At 48.8% G+C, this 14589-nt stretch overlaps 1 protein-coding gene across 1 annotated transcript in view; it reads left to right on the plus strand.

The window, feature by feature from the left end:
* Nucleotides 1–12314, plus strand: part of LOC144503917 (protein mono-ADP-ribosyltransferase PARP12-like) — a 56081-nt gene extending 43767 nt beyond the window's left edge. Inside the window, exons 11-12 of the mRNA XM_078228993.1 lie at nucleotides 898–1049; nucleotides 8699–12314. Of these exons, the coding sequence (XP_078085119.1) occupies nucleotides 898–1049; nucleotides 8699–9018 (472 nt within the window). The 3' untranslated portion in view covers nucleotides 9019–12314. The remainder of the gene's footprint in view (nucleotides 1–897; nucleotides 1050–8698) is intronic.
* Nucleotides 12315–14589: the final 2275 nt, after the last annotated feature.

Below are 14589 nucleotides of genomic sequence, written 5' to 3' on the forward strand. Positions count from 1 at the left end.
GAAGGAAATCTGCTGTCCTTACCCGGTCTGGCCTACATGTGACTCCAGAGCCACAGCAATGTGGTTGACTCTCAACTGCCCTCCAAGGGCAACTAGGGATGGGCAATAAATGCTGGCCAGCCAGCGACGCCCATGTCCCGTGAATGAATAAAAAAAGCTCCCGGATGTCCCACAGAGTGGTACGCCAATCAAGCAATTTCCTTAAAAGTGGAGTTATTGTTTTTAATGTAGGAAATGAGATAGACAACTTGTGCACTGCAAGATCCCACAAATAACATTGCAATAGTGACCCCCGCGCACCCCCCAGGGTGATGTTAGTTGTTGGTTACTTGACCAGGAAGCTGGGGATAACTTCCCTGCAAGAATGTTGTGGGATCTGTCCTTGACCCTCAGAGAGGGCAGATGAGGGGGGTCTCAGTTAGCCCGTAGGGAGAACAAAGTGGAGCAGATGGTTAGAAACATTCTTGGTATTATTCCCCCTTCCTTATCAAAGCATTGGAGGAGGCCATTCAGCCCCACCAGCCTATTCCTCCATCCAATCAGACCATGAATTTTAACTCCATTTGGTTCCATGCTGCGAGGAAACACTGTGCCACCGTGGCCTCATCAAGATTTTGGGGTAGAGCTGGAAATCTCCACTGGCCGTCCTGTGACAAAGTGCTGAGTTCACTCCTGAACAGGCCGTGGTCTAATTGCAGGACCGCGCCCCATTTCCTCTGGATTCTTCCACCAGAGGAACTACTTTCTCTGCACCCACACCGTATCACTGTGCCTCGTAAGGTTCTGGGGGGATCGGCGGCAGAAGACGCTTGTCTGTCGTGGGCCAGGCAGGAAGGGGATCTTTTCCCCCGTGGGTTCGGTGAGGGTCTCAATGATTTGTTTGTGTCCCTGAGGCAGGCAGAAAGAACAGATGAAGAAGAAAAATGGCGGCAAGGAGGTGGCCGAGAGACATCTTTTCTGCGGTTGGGATTCCTCGCCCACTGCGACCGTCTGTGCGGAGAACTTTGACTGGAGGACCTGTGGGACGCACGGAGAAGGATACGGGAAAGGTAACAGGGAAGATTTGCCTTGTTTACATCTATAGCCAAAAGAATAATTCTGAGAACTTGATGCAGTTTTCCTGAGCTGGGCTAACGGGATCAAAGTTAATTGAAATCAGACGCCACGGAAGGCCGCATGCAGTGAACTTTTAATTCGATTCGTGGATATTGTGACAGCTCCAGTTCATAAGATTTTTATTTATTTATTTATTAGTGTCATAAATAGGCTTACACTAACACTGTAATGAAGTTACTGTGAAAATCCCCTAGTTGCCACACTCCGGTGCCTGTTCGGGTACACTGAGGGAGAATTTAGCACGGCCAATGCACCCTAACCAGCACGTCTTTCAGACTGTGGGAGGAAACCGGAGCACCCGGAGGAAACCCACGCAGACACGGGGAGAACGTGCAGACTCCGCACAGACAGTGACCCAAGCTGGGAGTTGAACCCGGGTCCCTGGCGCTGTGAGGCAGCAGTGCTAACCCACTGTGCCACCAATTTTCAACATTGGTTAAAGGTTGTAGAGGTGGATTTAGTCCCAGCTGATGAAACTATTGTGTGAACTGGTGAGGTATTTTAGCTGGTGTGACAAGTGCTTTAGCAGTGGGTTCATTAGAAGCCTGGGAGGATTTACATCCCTCGCGCTGCCTTATAACTCACCCTGTGCTGCCACTTCCATCGACAATCTCGAGCCAGATTTGACAACCCTCACCGAAAGTCCCATTCGTATTCCTGGTACTTTTTCTTGTGATTGTTTTCAGTTCCTCTCTCCCCTCCTTACACAGAATAGATTCAGAAAGAATGGGGGCGATTCTCCCAAGAGTGCTGAATTGGTGGGAAAACTGTTCTAAATCCCGACTGTTTTGTCAGCTCAGCTTCTCACCCGAATCTCCGCACTCTGTGCGCCGCAGAGGTCCCAGTCGGGAATCTCATTAAAAACCCAGGGGGGCGGGGCCCATTCGCGCTGGAGTTCTGGAACTCTGCGCATGCGCAGTCGTCCTGATCTGTCAGACTTCCTGTTTGCTGGCCAGCCCGGGACCACCGCAGTGCTGCCTCTCCAGCGGCCTGATCGCAGCTCCCACAGCAATTCCCGGGCCAGCCCTGACCCCCCCCCACCTCCGCAGTCCCAGAGTGCCCTGATGTCCAGCCCACCTCCCCCAGCAGTGGCGATCCCCCCACCCCACTCACCCCCGGCAGACACCCCACCCCCCCAACTGACCACCCCTCTGGGGTCAGACCCCTCCCCGGGGTCAGACCCCCCCACCCCCGGGGGGGGGAACCACCACCACCACCCCCCCACCCCAGCGTGGCCTGGATTCCGACTGTTCGCCAGCTCTGGGAGATGCGCATGCGTTCCCAGCGCATGCGTAAATCCCGGAACAAGGCCGGCGATGCGCATCTCCCACCCCGATCCGCCAGAAAAGTTGTGGGTCGCGATGGGAGAATCGCGGCCAATGTTCCCAATGATGGGGGGAGTCCAGAACTAGGGGTCGCAGTTTGAGGATAAGGGGTAAACCTTTTAGGACTGAGGTGAGGAGAAATTTCTTCACCCAGAGAGTGGGGAATGTGTGGAATTCACTCCCACAGAATGTAGTTGAGGCCAAAGTAGTTGTGTAATTTCAAGAAGAAATTAGATTTCGCTCTTGGGGCTAAAGGGATCGAGGGACATGGGGGGAAGGGGGGAATCAGGATATTGAATTTGATGATCAGCCATGATCAAAATGAACGGCAGAGACGGTTCCAAGGGTCGAATAGCTTCCTCCTGCTTCTATTTTCTATGTTTCCCCTCACCCTTTCCCTCCTTTTCCACTATTCCTGTGATTTCTGTGTGCCTTTACATTGGAGACAGGTTCTAAATATTTGTTCAAAGTCTCTGTCATTTCCTCATTTCCCATTATTAATTCTCCAGTCTCCTCTCTCAGGGACCAACACTCACTGTCGCTTTTCCTTCTCTTTTTGTATACTTGTAAAAGCCTTTACTGGCTGTTTATTTATATATTTTAAATTCTTTTCTGGGATGTGTGCGTCCCTGTCTGGGCCCAACATTAATTACCCATTCCTAATTGCCCCTTGAGAAGGTGGTGGGTGAGCTGCCTTCTTGAGCCGCTTCTGGCTCTGAGGTGTAGGTACACCCACAATGCTGTTAGGGAGGGAGTTCCAGGATTTTGACCCAGCGACAGTGAAGGAACAGCCGATATATTTCCAAGTCAGGATGGTGAGTGGCTTGGAGGGGAACTTGCAGGTGGTGGTGTTGCCCATGCTTCTGCTGCCCTTGTCCCTCTAGATGGTGGAGGTTGGGAGTTTGGAAAGTGCTGTCTAAGGAGTGCTGCAGTGCATCTTGTAGATGGATATAGAACCACAGAGCCATAGAATCCCTACAGTGCAGAAGGAGGCCATTTGGCCCCATCAAGTCTGCACCAACACTCTGACAGAGTATCTTACCCAGGCCCTTTCCCTCACCATATCCCCATAACTCCACACATTTACCATGGCTATTTCATCTAACTTGCAAATCTTGGGACACTAAGGAGCAATTTAGCTTGGCCAATCCACCTAACCTGCACATCTTTGGACACTAAGGAGCAATTTAGCTTGGCTAATCCACCTAACCTGCACATCTTTGGACACTAAGGGACAATTAAGCATGGCCAATCCACCTAACTTACACATCTTTGGACACTAAGGGACAATTTAGCATGGTCAATTCACCTAACTTACACATCTTTGGACACTAAGGGGCAATCTATCATGGCCAATCTACCTAACCTACACATCTTTGGACTCGATGTAGTTTGATATAGTTTCTTTAATGCTCCAGCTTTTCCCTCTTTTTTTTTTCTAGTGATCATTTGCTGGTTTCTAGATTTCTCACAATCTTCTGACCAACAACTAATCTTCAGAACATCCTGCACCTTTCCTTTCAATCTGATACCATTCTAAACCTTTAGTCACTTCCTGCTGCTTCTTCTCACTGGGCAATGTCCCATTGGTCTCACTATGGGAACCACCCAACGACATTGGATTGGACCATGATGCCTTGAGTATCCACCTCGGGAACCCGCTCACAGCCCCTGATTGGACAGCGAGCGCCTCTTAACTGTCCATCTCCTGGAACGCCCCTCGGCCGAACTGGGTCTGGACTCGGAAATGACCCCGGATTGTTGATCTGGAAGATTCTGGTCAATGTGTCGGGAGGGCCACGAGGGAACGTCCCATATTAGATTTAATAATGATTAAGAAGCCGGATTCAATTGGTAGCCTAACTCTGCTTGAATATTTATCTAATACTGACCACAACGCGATCAATTCTGTGTAACGTTCGAAAGACAAATGGTGAAACAGCTACTAACATTTAAAGTCTGACATCATTAGGGTGGCACAGTGGTTAGCACTGCTGCCTCACAGCGCCAGGGACCCGGGTTCAATTCCCAGCTTGGGTCACTGTCTGTGTGGAGTCTGCACGTTCTCCCCGTGTCTGCGTCGGTTTCCACCGGGTGCTCCAGTTTCCTCCCACATTCCAAAGATGTGCAGGTTATGTGGATTGGCCATGTTAAATTGCCCTTAGTGTCCAAAGATGTGTGGGTTAGGTGGATTGGCCATGCCAAATTGCCCTTAGTGTCCAAAGATGTGCAGGTTATAAGGATTGGCCATGCTAAATTGCCCCTTAGTGTCCAAAGATGTGCAGGTTATAAGGATTGGCCATGCTAAATTGCCCCTTAGTGTCCAAAGATGTGCAGGTTATAAGGATTGGCCATGCTAAATTGCCCCTTAGTGTACTCGAACAGGAGTGTGGCGACCAGGGATTTTCACAGTAACTTCACTACGGTGTTAATGTAAGCCTACTTGTGACACTAATAAATAAACTAAACTTAAAACTTACCATGAGCCTGACACTGTCCATTAATCTGTCTGTTAATGGGGCGCACGGTGGCACAGTGGTGCTGCCTCACAGCGCCAGGTACCCGGGTTCGATTCCTGGCTTTGGTCACTGTTTGTGCGGAGTCTGCACGTTCTCCCCGTGTCTGCGTGGGTTTCCTCCGGGTGCTCCGGCTTCCTCTCACAGTCCAAAGATGTGTGGGTTAGGTGGATTGGCCGTGCTAAATTGCCCCTTAGTGTCGGGGGAATAGCAGGGTGAATGTAGGGGGCTATGGGGATAGGAGCTGGGTGGGATTGTGGTCGGTGCAGACTTGATGGGCCGAATAACCTCCTTCTGCACTGAAGGATTCTATGATTCTATGAAAAGACAAGAGGAGATCAGTAGGAAGTGTTCAATCAATAATTTAAAGTGATATAGAACTATTTGGTACGTCTTTAGCGATGAGTGTTCCACTTCTAAAACATAACCATAGGCAACTAAAGAGGCAAACTTAGCAAAAGAGAAAACCATGCAAAGAAAACTAGGACAGGTCCCGGGAAAGATATATCCGACATCAAAAGGGACAAAACAGATACACACAGAAGCAAAATTCCGGGAACTGCTGCAATTCTGAAACACAAACAGAAAATTCTAGAAACATTCTGGTGATAGTAACAGACTCAACGTTACAGATCATTCCTCCGAACGTGAGTGAGGTGGGGATGGTGAGAGAGAGGGAAGAAGGACAAAAGGGAAGCTCTCTGAGACGGCACGGTAGCGCAGTGGTTAACACTGCTGCCTCACAGCGTCAGGGACCCGGGTTCGATTCCCGGCTTGGATCACTGACTGTGTGGAGTTTGCACGTTCTCCCCGTGTCTGCATGGGTTTCCTCCGGGTGCTCCGGTTTCCTCCCACAGTCCGAAAGACGTGCTGGTTAGGTGGATTGGCCGTGCTAAAATTCTCCCTCAGTGTCAGGGAGATTTGCAGGCTAAATATGAGGGGTTACGGGGATAGGACCTGGGTGGGATTGTGGTGAGTGAAGACTCAATGGGCCGAATGGCTTTCTTCTGCACTGTAGGGATTCTATGATAGGGTGGAGGGCAGGGGAGATTAAATAACAAAAGGTTTCATGTTTCAGGGACTCAGGAAGTGGGAGCCTGCACCTAGTTCCACCCGTCCCTTTAAAGGGCCGTCAGAGCTCAAGGTCCCAGACGGGCATCCGTGGCAACGCCTTTTATTTGGAGAAGTTGAGAGCGGTTGCAAGGGGAACTGCTCACTGTAAGAACAGGTTAAACCAGCTGGAGGAGATGGAAGCCGCTCCCTCCTCACCTTTTCCCGGGACATTGACGACTGTATCCGACTCTCGCCCAGAATCGGAAAATCTAATTGACTTGGCTTCCAATTCCGGGCGTGAGCAACCCTTTCTGTTCCAGCACCCTTTCTAACGTCCTCGTGTCCACCCTCAGCTGTCGTGTCCAGCACTGCTCAGAGACTCCTCCAGCCAATGATTTGAGAAACGTTCGGGTTTGTGTTGTCTGCTTTTGTCGTCTGTGGCCGGGATTCTCCGATCTCGTTCGCCCTGCCACCGCTACTGGTGAAAACGGAGAATTTGGCGCTCAGCCACAACTCCATTCACTGCAGCGGGACTGGAGAATCCCAGCCGCGGGCGAGGTCAGAGAATCCCGGCCCGTGTTTCTATTTATCACTGCTACCAGTAACTGTTAAACCCCTCACACTGCTGCCCCTGTGGTGATTTATGGGTGTTTAGCAGAGTTCTCTTAGGTCAGTGGGCGGGATATTACAGCCTCGCTCGTCCCGAAACCATAAAATCCTGCCTGAGGTCAACGGACCTGCCCATTATCTTCCCCTCGCCCGCTCCGATTCCCATGGCAGGCGGGGTGGTAGAATTCCAGCGCGTGTCTCTATTTATCGAGCCAAGAATCCAATCTGCTTTAATGACAGTTTTATTAACTTGTCCTGCCATCTTTAAAGATTTGCTTGAGTATTGCTGAAAAAAAGAGACATCTCGCTGAATCTTTTCCTCTTGCACTCATCAGGACAAACCCAAGAATACCAAATTTCGAAATGATCACAACAATTTATGCCACAGGAGAAAAGCTCTTTGTCCTGATAAGTGGAAGATGAAAAGATTCAGCAACATGTCTCTATTTTCAATAGTATTCAAGCTCTGTACTGCCAAGTGACTATTTACTAAATACACTCCCAGTCTCTCTCTGTTTCTGCACCAATTTCCCAAGTTATGAGGAAAGGAAAATGAACGAGGTTCGCTGCTCCTTATCTCTCTCATGTGTTTGTTTTCATATATTTTTGTGCGTGTATATATGTGCATTTTGTACGTTCCTGTGCATGGGGCACATTCATGAATCTGTGTGTGTATATATGTGTATGTATGTGAACTTTTGTGTTGTGTGAGTACGTTTTTATGTGTGTGTTTGCCTGACTCCATTGTCTGTGTATGTGTACATATGTGTCTGTGTGAGTGCATGTGTGTGTGTTCATGTATGTACCTATGCATTTTATTTGTGTGTGTTCCTGTGCTTATTTGTGTGTTTGCATGTGTGTGTGAGTTTGTATGTGTGTTTGTGTGAATGTTTGTATGTACGTGTCTGTATGTGTGTCCATGTGTGCATGTGTGCTTCATGGTGTGTGTGTGTGTGTGAATGTTTGTATGTTGTGTGTGTGTTTACATGTGTGTGTTTGTTTGTGTGTTTGTGAATGTTTCTATGTACGTGTCTGTGTGTGTGTTTGCACGTGTGTCTAAAGGACAGTGTGTGTGTGAATGTTTGTATGTGCGTGTCTGTCTGTGTGTGTTTGTGTGAGTAAATGTTTGTATGTGCGTGTCTGTGTGTTTTTGTGTGTGTGTCCATGTGTGCGTGTGTATCTAAAGGGTTGTGTGTGAATGTTTGTATTTGCGTGTGTGTGTCCGTGTGTGCATGTGTGTGTGTGAATGTTTGTACGTGCGTGTCTGTGTGTTTGTGTGTTTTTGTGTGTGTGTCCATGTGTGCATGTGTATCTAAAGGGTTGTGTGTGTGTGAATGTTTGTATTTGCGTGTGTGTGTCCATGTGTGCATGTGTGTGTGTGAATGTTTACGTGCGTGTCTGTGTGTGTTTTTCTGTGCATGCGTGTGCGTGCCTGTGCGTTTTATTTCTGTGTGTCTGTGAACTTTGAGGACACAACCAGGCTGTGCTGTGATGGTCTCCATGGTGACAGAGTGCGCCTCTCCGCTGATCTATACAGTTCATGCCTCACACTGGATTCTGGAAGAAGAAGGTGGGAAGAGGAAGAGTTGAAAGAAGTTTGGGGCGGGGGCAGGACGGGGAGGGAAAGGTTTGTGGGTAGATTTTCTGAGTCCTTGCTTGCGGGGAGGGAACATGAGAAACTTGAGGTGGCCAATCCCTGGGGTTTACACTGGCGGCCTGGCTACCAGCTGACCGCAGATAGAACCCTCCCTTTTGAGATGTGTTCAGCACAGCAAACACGGACATGGCAAACCCTGGATCAGTGGGTTTTCATTCTGAATCGCAATCCCAATACGCAGATTTTTTTTTAAGGTCTGACCTACTGATCTTTAAATATGTGGTTATTCCAACAAGGGAGTGGGCAGTGAAGGTTGTGTGGAGCGGGAATTGGGATCTATTCCAGCGATGAGATCTCCATCCCGAGGTGGGCTGGTGAGGGGTTGGGAATGGTGACTGGAGGTGCCAACCTCATTTCAGTTTGTTCAATCTTCTTATTTTGCGGCTAAACTTAAAAAAAAACATGTTTTGTCCCGCCGTTAGGAAGCTACTTTGCCACAGACGCGTCCTCCGCCGACAACTACTTCTCAACCACCTCAGCCGCCAAGACGATGTTCCTAGCCAGGGTTCTGGTTGGCCAGTTTTCCAAGGGCAGGCCAGATTACTGTCGCCCCCCGTCAAAGGATACCACGTACACCAACCTGTACGACAGCTGCGCCAACGACTGCTCCAACCCATCGATCTTCGTCATCTTCGAGAAGCACCAGATCTACCCCGAGTACATCATCGAATACAACAACAAAGTTGGCTTCTTCCAATGGATGCTGGGAGTTATGTCAGGACGGTCCGCGACTGCCAAGTGACACCCGCCATTTTCTCCTGCATCCTCCGGGCTGCTATTGATGCATCCAATGCCTTAACCTGGCTGCTCTCTCTCGTTTCAGTTCATCCACGTTTTACAGTTGACCATTAATCATTAACCAGCCATCCCCAATGGGATACCGAATCAACCAATATTGTTATTTTATTGCCAGTGATTGTGCAACCCATTCTGTTATGGTCACTACAGTCTGTTCCGGAATCCATTTTGCCGATAGGTTTTGTGTATGTCTCGATGGTTCAAGGGATGCTAAAACTTTATAAGTTACCGACTCCGCCCCAGATGGTGCCCGATTCTGGGCACCACAAACTTAAGAAGGGTGTCAACATGCATGTGGGAGGAAACCGGAGCACCCGGAAGAAACCCATGCAGACACGGGGAGAACGCGCATGGATAATGACTCAAGCTGGGAATCGAACCCGGGTCCCTGGTGCCGTGAGGCAGCAGTGCTAACCACTGTGCCGCCGTGCCGTCTCCACTGATGTCAACATCTTGGAGAGTATGCGGAGTTGATTTGACTGGACTGGTACCAGGGTCGAGGGAGTTGAGATTGGATCTCCTTAAAGCAGCGAGGGATAAGGAAAGATTTGACGGAGGTGTTTTTAAATTATGAAGGGTTTTGTTCGGTTAACTAAGGATGTGGGTGGCACTGTGGTTAGCACTGCTGCCTCACAGCGCCAGGGATCCGAGTTCGATTCCCAGCTTGGGTCACTGTCCATGCGCGTTCTCCCCGTGTCTGCGTGGGTTTTCTCTGGGTGCTCCGGTTTCCTCCCACAGTCTGAAAGACGTGCTGGTTAGGGTGCATCGACCGTGCTAAATTCTCCCTCAGTGTACCCGAACAGGCGCCAGAGTGTGGCGACTAGGGGATTTTCACAGTAACTTCATTGCAGTGTTAATGTAAGCCTACTTGTGACACTAATAAATAAAGCAACTTAAAGCATTAGGAATGGACAAGAAATACTGACCTAACTAGTGACACCCACATTCTGTGAACCACTTCCCAAAGTCTTCATTCTGCCCCTGCCCGTGTCTCTGAGCTGCTGGAGAGGGGGAATTGTACTCCAGCACAATCTGCAACCTCATGCCCCAGCATAGCTCCCACTCCACCATTACCACCAAGCCTGGGGACCAACCCTGGTTCAATGGAGAGTGCAGGAGGGCATGCCAGGAGCAGCACCAGGCACACCTAAAAACCTGGTGAAGCTACAACAGAGGACTACTTGCGTGCCAAACAGCAGTAACAGCAAGTAATAGAGCTAAGCGATCCCACAACCAACGGATCAGATCTAAGCTCTGAGGTCCTTCCAGATCCAGTCGAGAATGGTGGTGGACAGTTAAACAACTCACTGGAGGAGGAGGCTCCACAAATATCCCCATCCTCAGTGATGGAGGAGCCCAGCACATTAGCGTAAAAGCTTAGGCTGAAGCATTTGCAACAGTCTTCAGGGCGGCACGGTGGCACAGTGGGTTAGCACTGCTGCCTCACAGCTCCAGGAACCCAGGTTCAATTCCAGCGTCGGGTCACTGTCTGTGTGAAGTCTGTACATTCTCCCCGTGTCTGCCTGGGTTTCCTCCGGGTGCTCCGGTTTCCTTCCACAGCCCAAAGATGTGCGGGTTAGGTTGATTGGCCGTGCTAAAATTGACCGTAGTGTCTGGGGATTAGCAGGGTAAATATGAGGGGTTACTGGAATAGGGCCTGGCTGGGATTGTGTTCGGTGCAGACTCGATGGGCCGAATGGCCTCCTTCTGTACTGTAGGGATTCTATGGAGAAGTGCCGAGTGGATGATCCATCTCGGCCTCCTCCAGCATCACCGATGCCAGTCTCCAGCCAATTCGATTCACTCCACATGATGGTAAGAAATGGCTGAAGGCACTGGATACTGCAAAGGCAATGGACCCTGATAACAGTCCAGCAACAGGGAGCTCCAGAACTAGCTGAGTAATGGCAAGTAACATTCGTCCCACAGAAGTGCCAGGCAATGACCCAACAAGAATCACTAACCCTAATCCAACCATCTTCCCTTGACATTTATGGCATTGACCATCACTGAATCCCCCACTGTCAACATCCTGGGGGTTACCATTGACCAGAAACTGAACTGGACGAGTCATATAAACACAGTGGCTACAAGAGCAGGTCAGAGGCTAGGAATACTGCAGTGAGTAACTCACCTCCTGACTCCCCAAAGCCTGTCCACCATCTACAAGGCACAAGTCAGGAGTGCGATGGAATATTCCCCACTTGCCTGGAAGGGTGCGGCTCCAACAACACCTGTCATGAATATGTAACAAGTAATACCGACTATGTAACAAAACTAACAGATAGAAGGCACCAGCATTTCAAAAACTATTTCACAGGTTGTGAGTCTCCCAGTAATGAGATTAGCAGGCTCAGACAGACCAGAAGAATACGTCGTCCTTCTAATAGGAAACACCTTAGTTAGATGATTGAACCATTCAGGGAAGCCATACATATGTTAATCTTTTAGAAGACTAAGGAAATTTTGCATGTCAGCTACGCCTCTCGCCAACTTTTACAGATGCACCATAGAAAGCATTCTTTCTGGTTGTATCACAGCTTGGTATGGGCTCCTGCTCTGCTCAAGAAATTACAAAAGGTCGTGAATGTAGCCCAATCCATCACGCAAACCAGCCTCCCATCCATTGACTCTGTCTACACTTCCCACTGCCTCAGCAAAGCAGCCAGGATAATTAAGGACCCCACGCACCCCGGACATTCTCTCTTCCAGCTTCTTCCGTCGGGAAAAAGATACAAAAGTCTGAGGTCACGTACCAACCGACTCAAGAACAGCTTCTTCCCTGCAGCTGTCAGACTTTTGAATGGACCTACCTCGCATTAAATTGATCTTTCTCTACGCCCTAGCTGTAACTGTAACTATGACTGTAGCTATGACGATGTTCTGCACTCTCTCCTTTCTCTATGAACGGTATGCTTTGTCTGTATAGTGCGCAAGAAACAATACTTTTCACTGTATGCGAATACATGTGACAATAATAAATCAAATCAAAGACAGTGTGGTAACTATAAGCTGGCTTTATTTATAAATCAATTAAAGTGAATATTGTTTGGGAAGAGGGAAGTTCTGAAAGAGTTCAAATCTCGTAAATGTATTTTTGAATCAAAAAGATTAATTTCTACATGAACTGTGTCGGTGCGTTTAGTAGTTCCAATACATAACCGTCCTACATTATTATTGTCCTGTTTGTGTGTACGTGTCTTATCTTGATTGTAATAAATAGTCTTTAACAAGTGTTATACTACGACTGAGCTGCTTAATGTTTTTACTGGGTTTTGCATGTGATTCCTTACACCAGTCCCATAAACAAAATTATACCGCCCCCCCCCCCTCCCGCACCCCCCACACCCACAAACCGGTGTTCCAGGTTGGGACACCCTCGTAAATAACAGCAGCCAGATTGGTGACACACCCAGGATGCTCAACACAGTCCAGGACAAAAGTAACTGACCCCCATAAATGTTCACTCCCTCCACCACCGACGCTCAGTAGCAGCACTCTGTACCATCGACAAGATGCACTGCAGCCACTCACCGTCGACAGCACCTTCCAACTAGAATCATAGAATCCCTACAGTGCAGAAGGAGGCCATTCGGCCCATTGGGTCTGTACCGACTCTTCGACAGAGCATCTTACCCAGGCCCACCCCCTGCCCCAAGACATTGGTAAGGCCACACTTGGAATACTATGTGCAATTCTGGTCACCCTATTATAGAAAGGATATTATTCAACTAGAAAGAGTGCAGAAAGGATTTAATCAGATGCTACCGGGACTTGATGGATTGAGTTATAAGGAGAGGCTGGATAGACTGGGACTTTTTTCCCTGGAGGCTGAGGGGTGATCTTATAGAGGTCTATAAAATAATGAGAGGCATAGATCAGCTAGATAGTCAACATCTTTTCCCAAAGGTAGGGGAGTCTAAAACTAGGGCATAGGTTTAAGGTGAGAGGGGAGAGATACAAAAGGGTGCAGAGGGGCATTTGTTTCCACACAGAGGGTGGGTGAGTGCCTGGAACGAGCTGCCAGAAGCCGGTACAATTTTATCTCTTAAAACGCATTCGGACAGTTACATGGGTAAGATGGGTACAGAGGGATATGGGCCAAATATGGGCAACTGGGACTAGCTTAGTAGTTAAAAAAGGGCAGCATGGACAAGATGGGCTGAAAGGCCTGTTTCCCTGCTGTGAACCTCTATGACTCTATAACTATTCCCTCTACCCCATATTTATTTGACTTGATTTATTGTTGTCACAGGTATTAACATACAGTGAAAAGTATTGTTTCTTGCGCACTATACAACAAAGCATACCGTTCATAGAGAAGGAAAGGAGAGTGCGCAGCATGTAGTGTTACAGTCATAGCTAGGGTGTAGAGAAAGATTAACTTAATGCGAGGTAGGTCCATTCAAAAGTCTGACAGCAGCAGGGAAGAAGCTGTTCTTGAGTCGGTTGGTACGTGGCCTCAGACTTTTGTATCTTTTTCCCGAAGGAAGAAGGTGGAAGAGAGAATGTCCGGGGTGCGTGGGGTCCTTAATTATGCTGGCTGCTTTTCCAAGGCAGCAGGAAGTGTAGATAGAGTCAATGGATGGGAGCCTGGTTACACAACTAATCCCCCTAACCTGCACATATTTGGACTCTAAGGAGCAATTTAGCATGGTCAATCCACCCAACCTGCACATCTTTGGAGTGGGAGGAAACCAGAGCACCCGGAGGAAACCCACGCAGACACGGGAAGAATGTGCATACTCCACACAGACAGTGACCCAAAGTCGGAATTGAACCCAGATCCCTGGTGCAGTGAGGCAGCAGGCTAACCACTGTGCTGAGGACAAGAACAACAGTTATCTGGGAACACCACCACCTGAAGTTCCCCTCCAAGTCACACACAGTGCTGATTTGGAAATATATTGGCTGTTCCTTCACTGTCGCTGGGTCAAAATCCTGAAACACCCTCCCGAACAGCACGGTGGGTGTACCTACACCACATGGACTGCAGCGGTTCAAGTTGGCGGCTCACCACCACCTTCTCAAGGGGCAATTAAGGATGGGCAATAAATGTTGGCCTAACCAGTAACACCCACATCTTGTGAACGAATAGGAAGGTCTCTGTTCTGCCCCTACCCGCCTCTGTGAGATGGGGAATAAACTATTTCCAATTGACAGTGAACGGGGCAGAATCCCCTGCCTCTGGACCTCTCTTGTCGCCACCGTGGCTGCTTCAAATCAACTTGTGGGCAAGGACAAGCTCCAAGATGTTGATGGGTGTCTGTTACACCATCGCAAGGTGCTGCATGTTGATAGAGAGGAGGGAGAGCATTGCCTAAGAGAACAATCACCTTTTGAGGATGAATTGAATGAAGGTGCAGTGGGAAGCAGTGAGCACAGCGCTGCCGCCAGGAAGGCCAAAGAGGAGATAGACTGAACTTGCAGCCTTTGGAAAAGTTAGACACGGCCCTGTGTCAACAGTGGTGGCCACCGCTCCCTTACAGCTTCACTTAAACACATTCAAACCCTT

Source organism: Mustelus asterias, chromosome 14 (genome assembly GCF_964213995.1).
Source record: "Mustelus asterias chromosome 14, sMusAst1.hap1.1, whole genome shotgun sequence".
Classification (NCBI taxonomy): domain Eukaryota; kingdom Metazoa; phylum Chordata; class Chondrichthyes; order Carcharhiniformes; family Triakidae; genus Mustelus; species Mustelus asterias.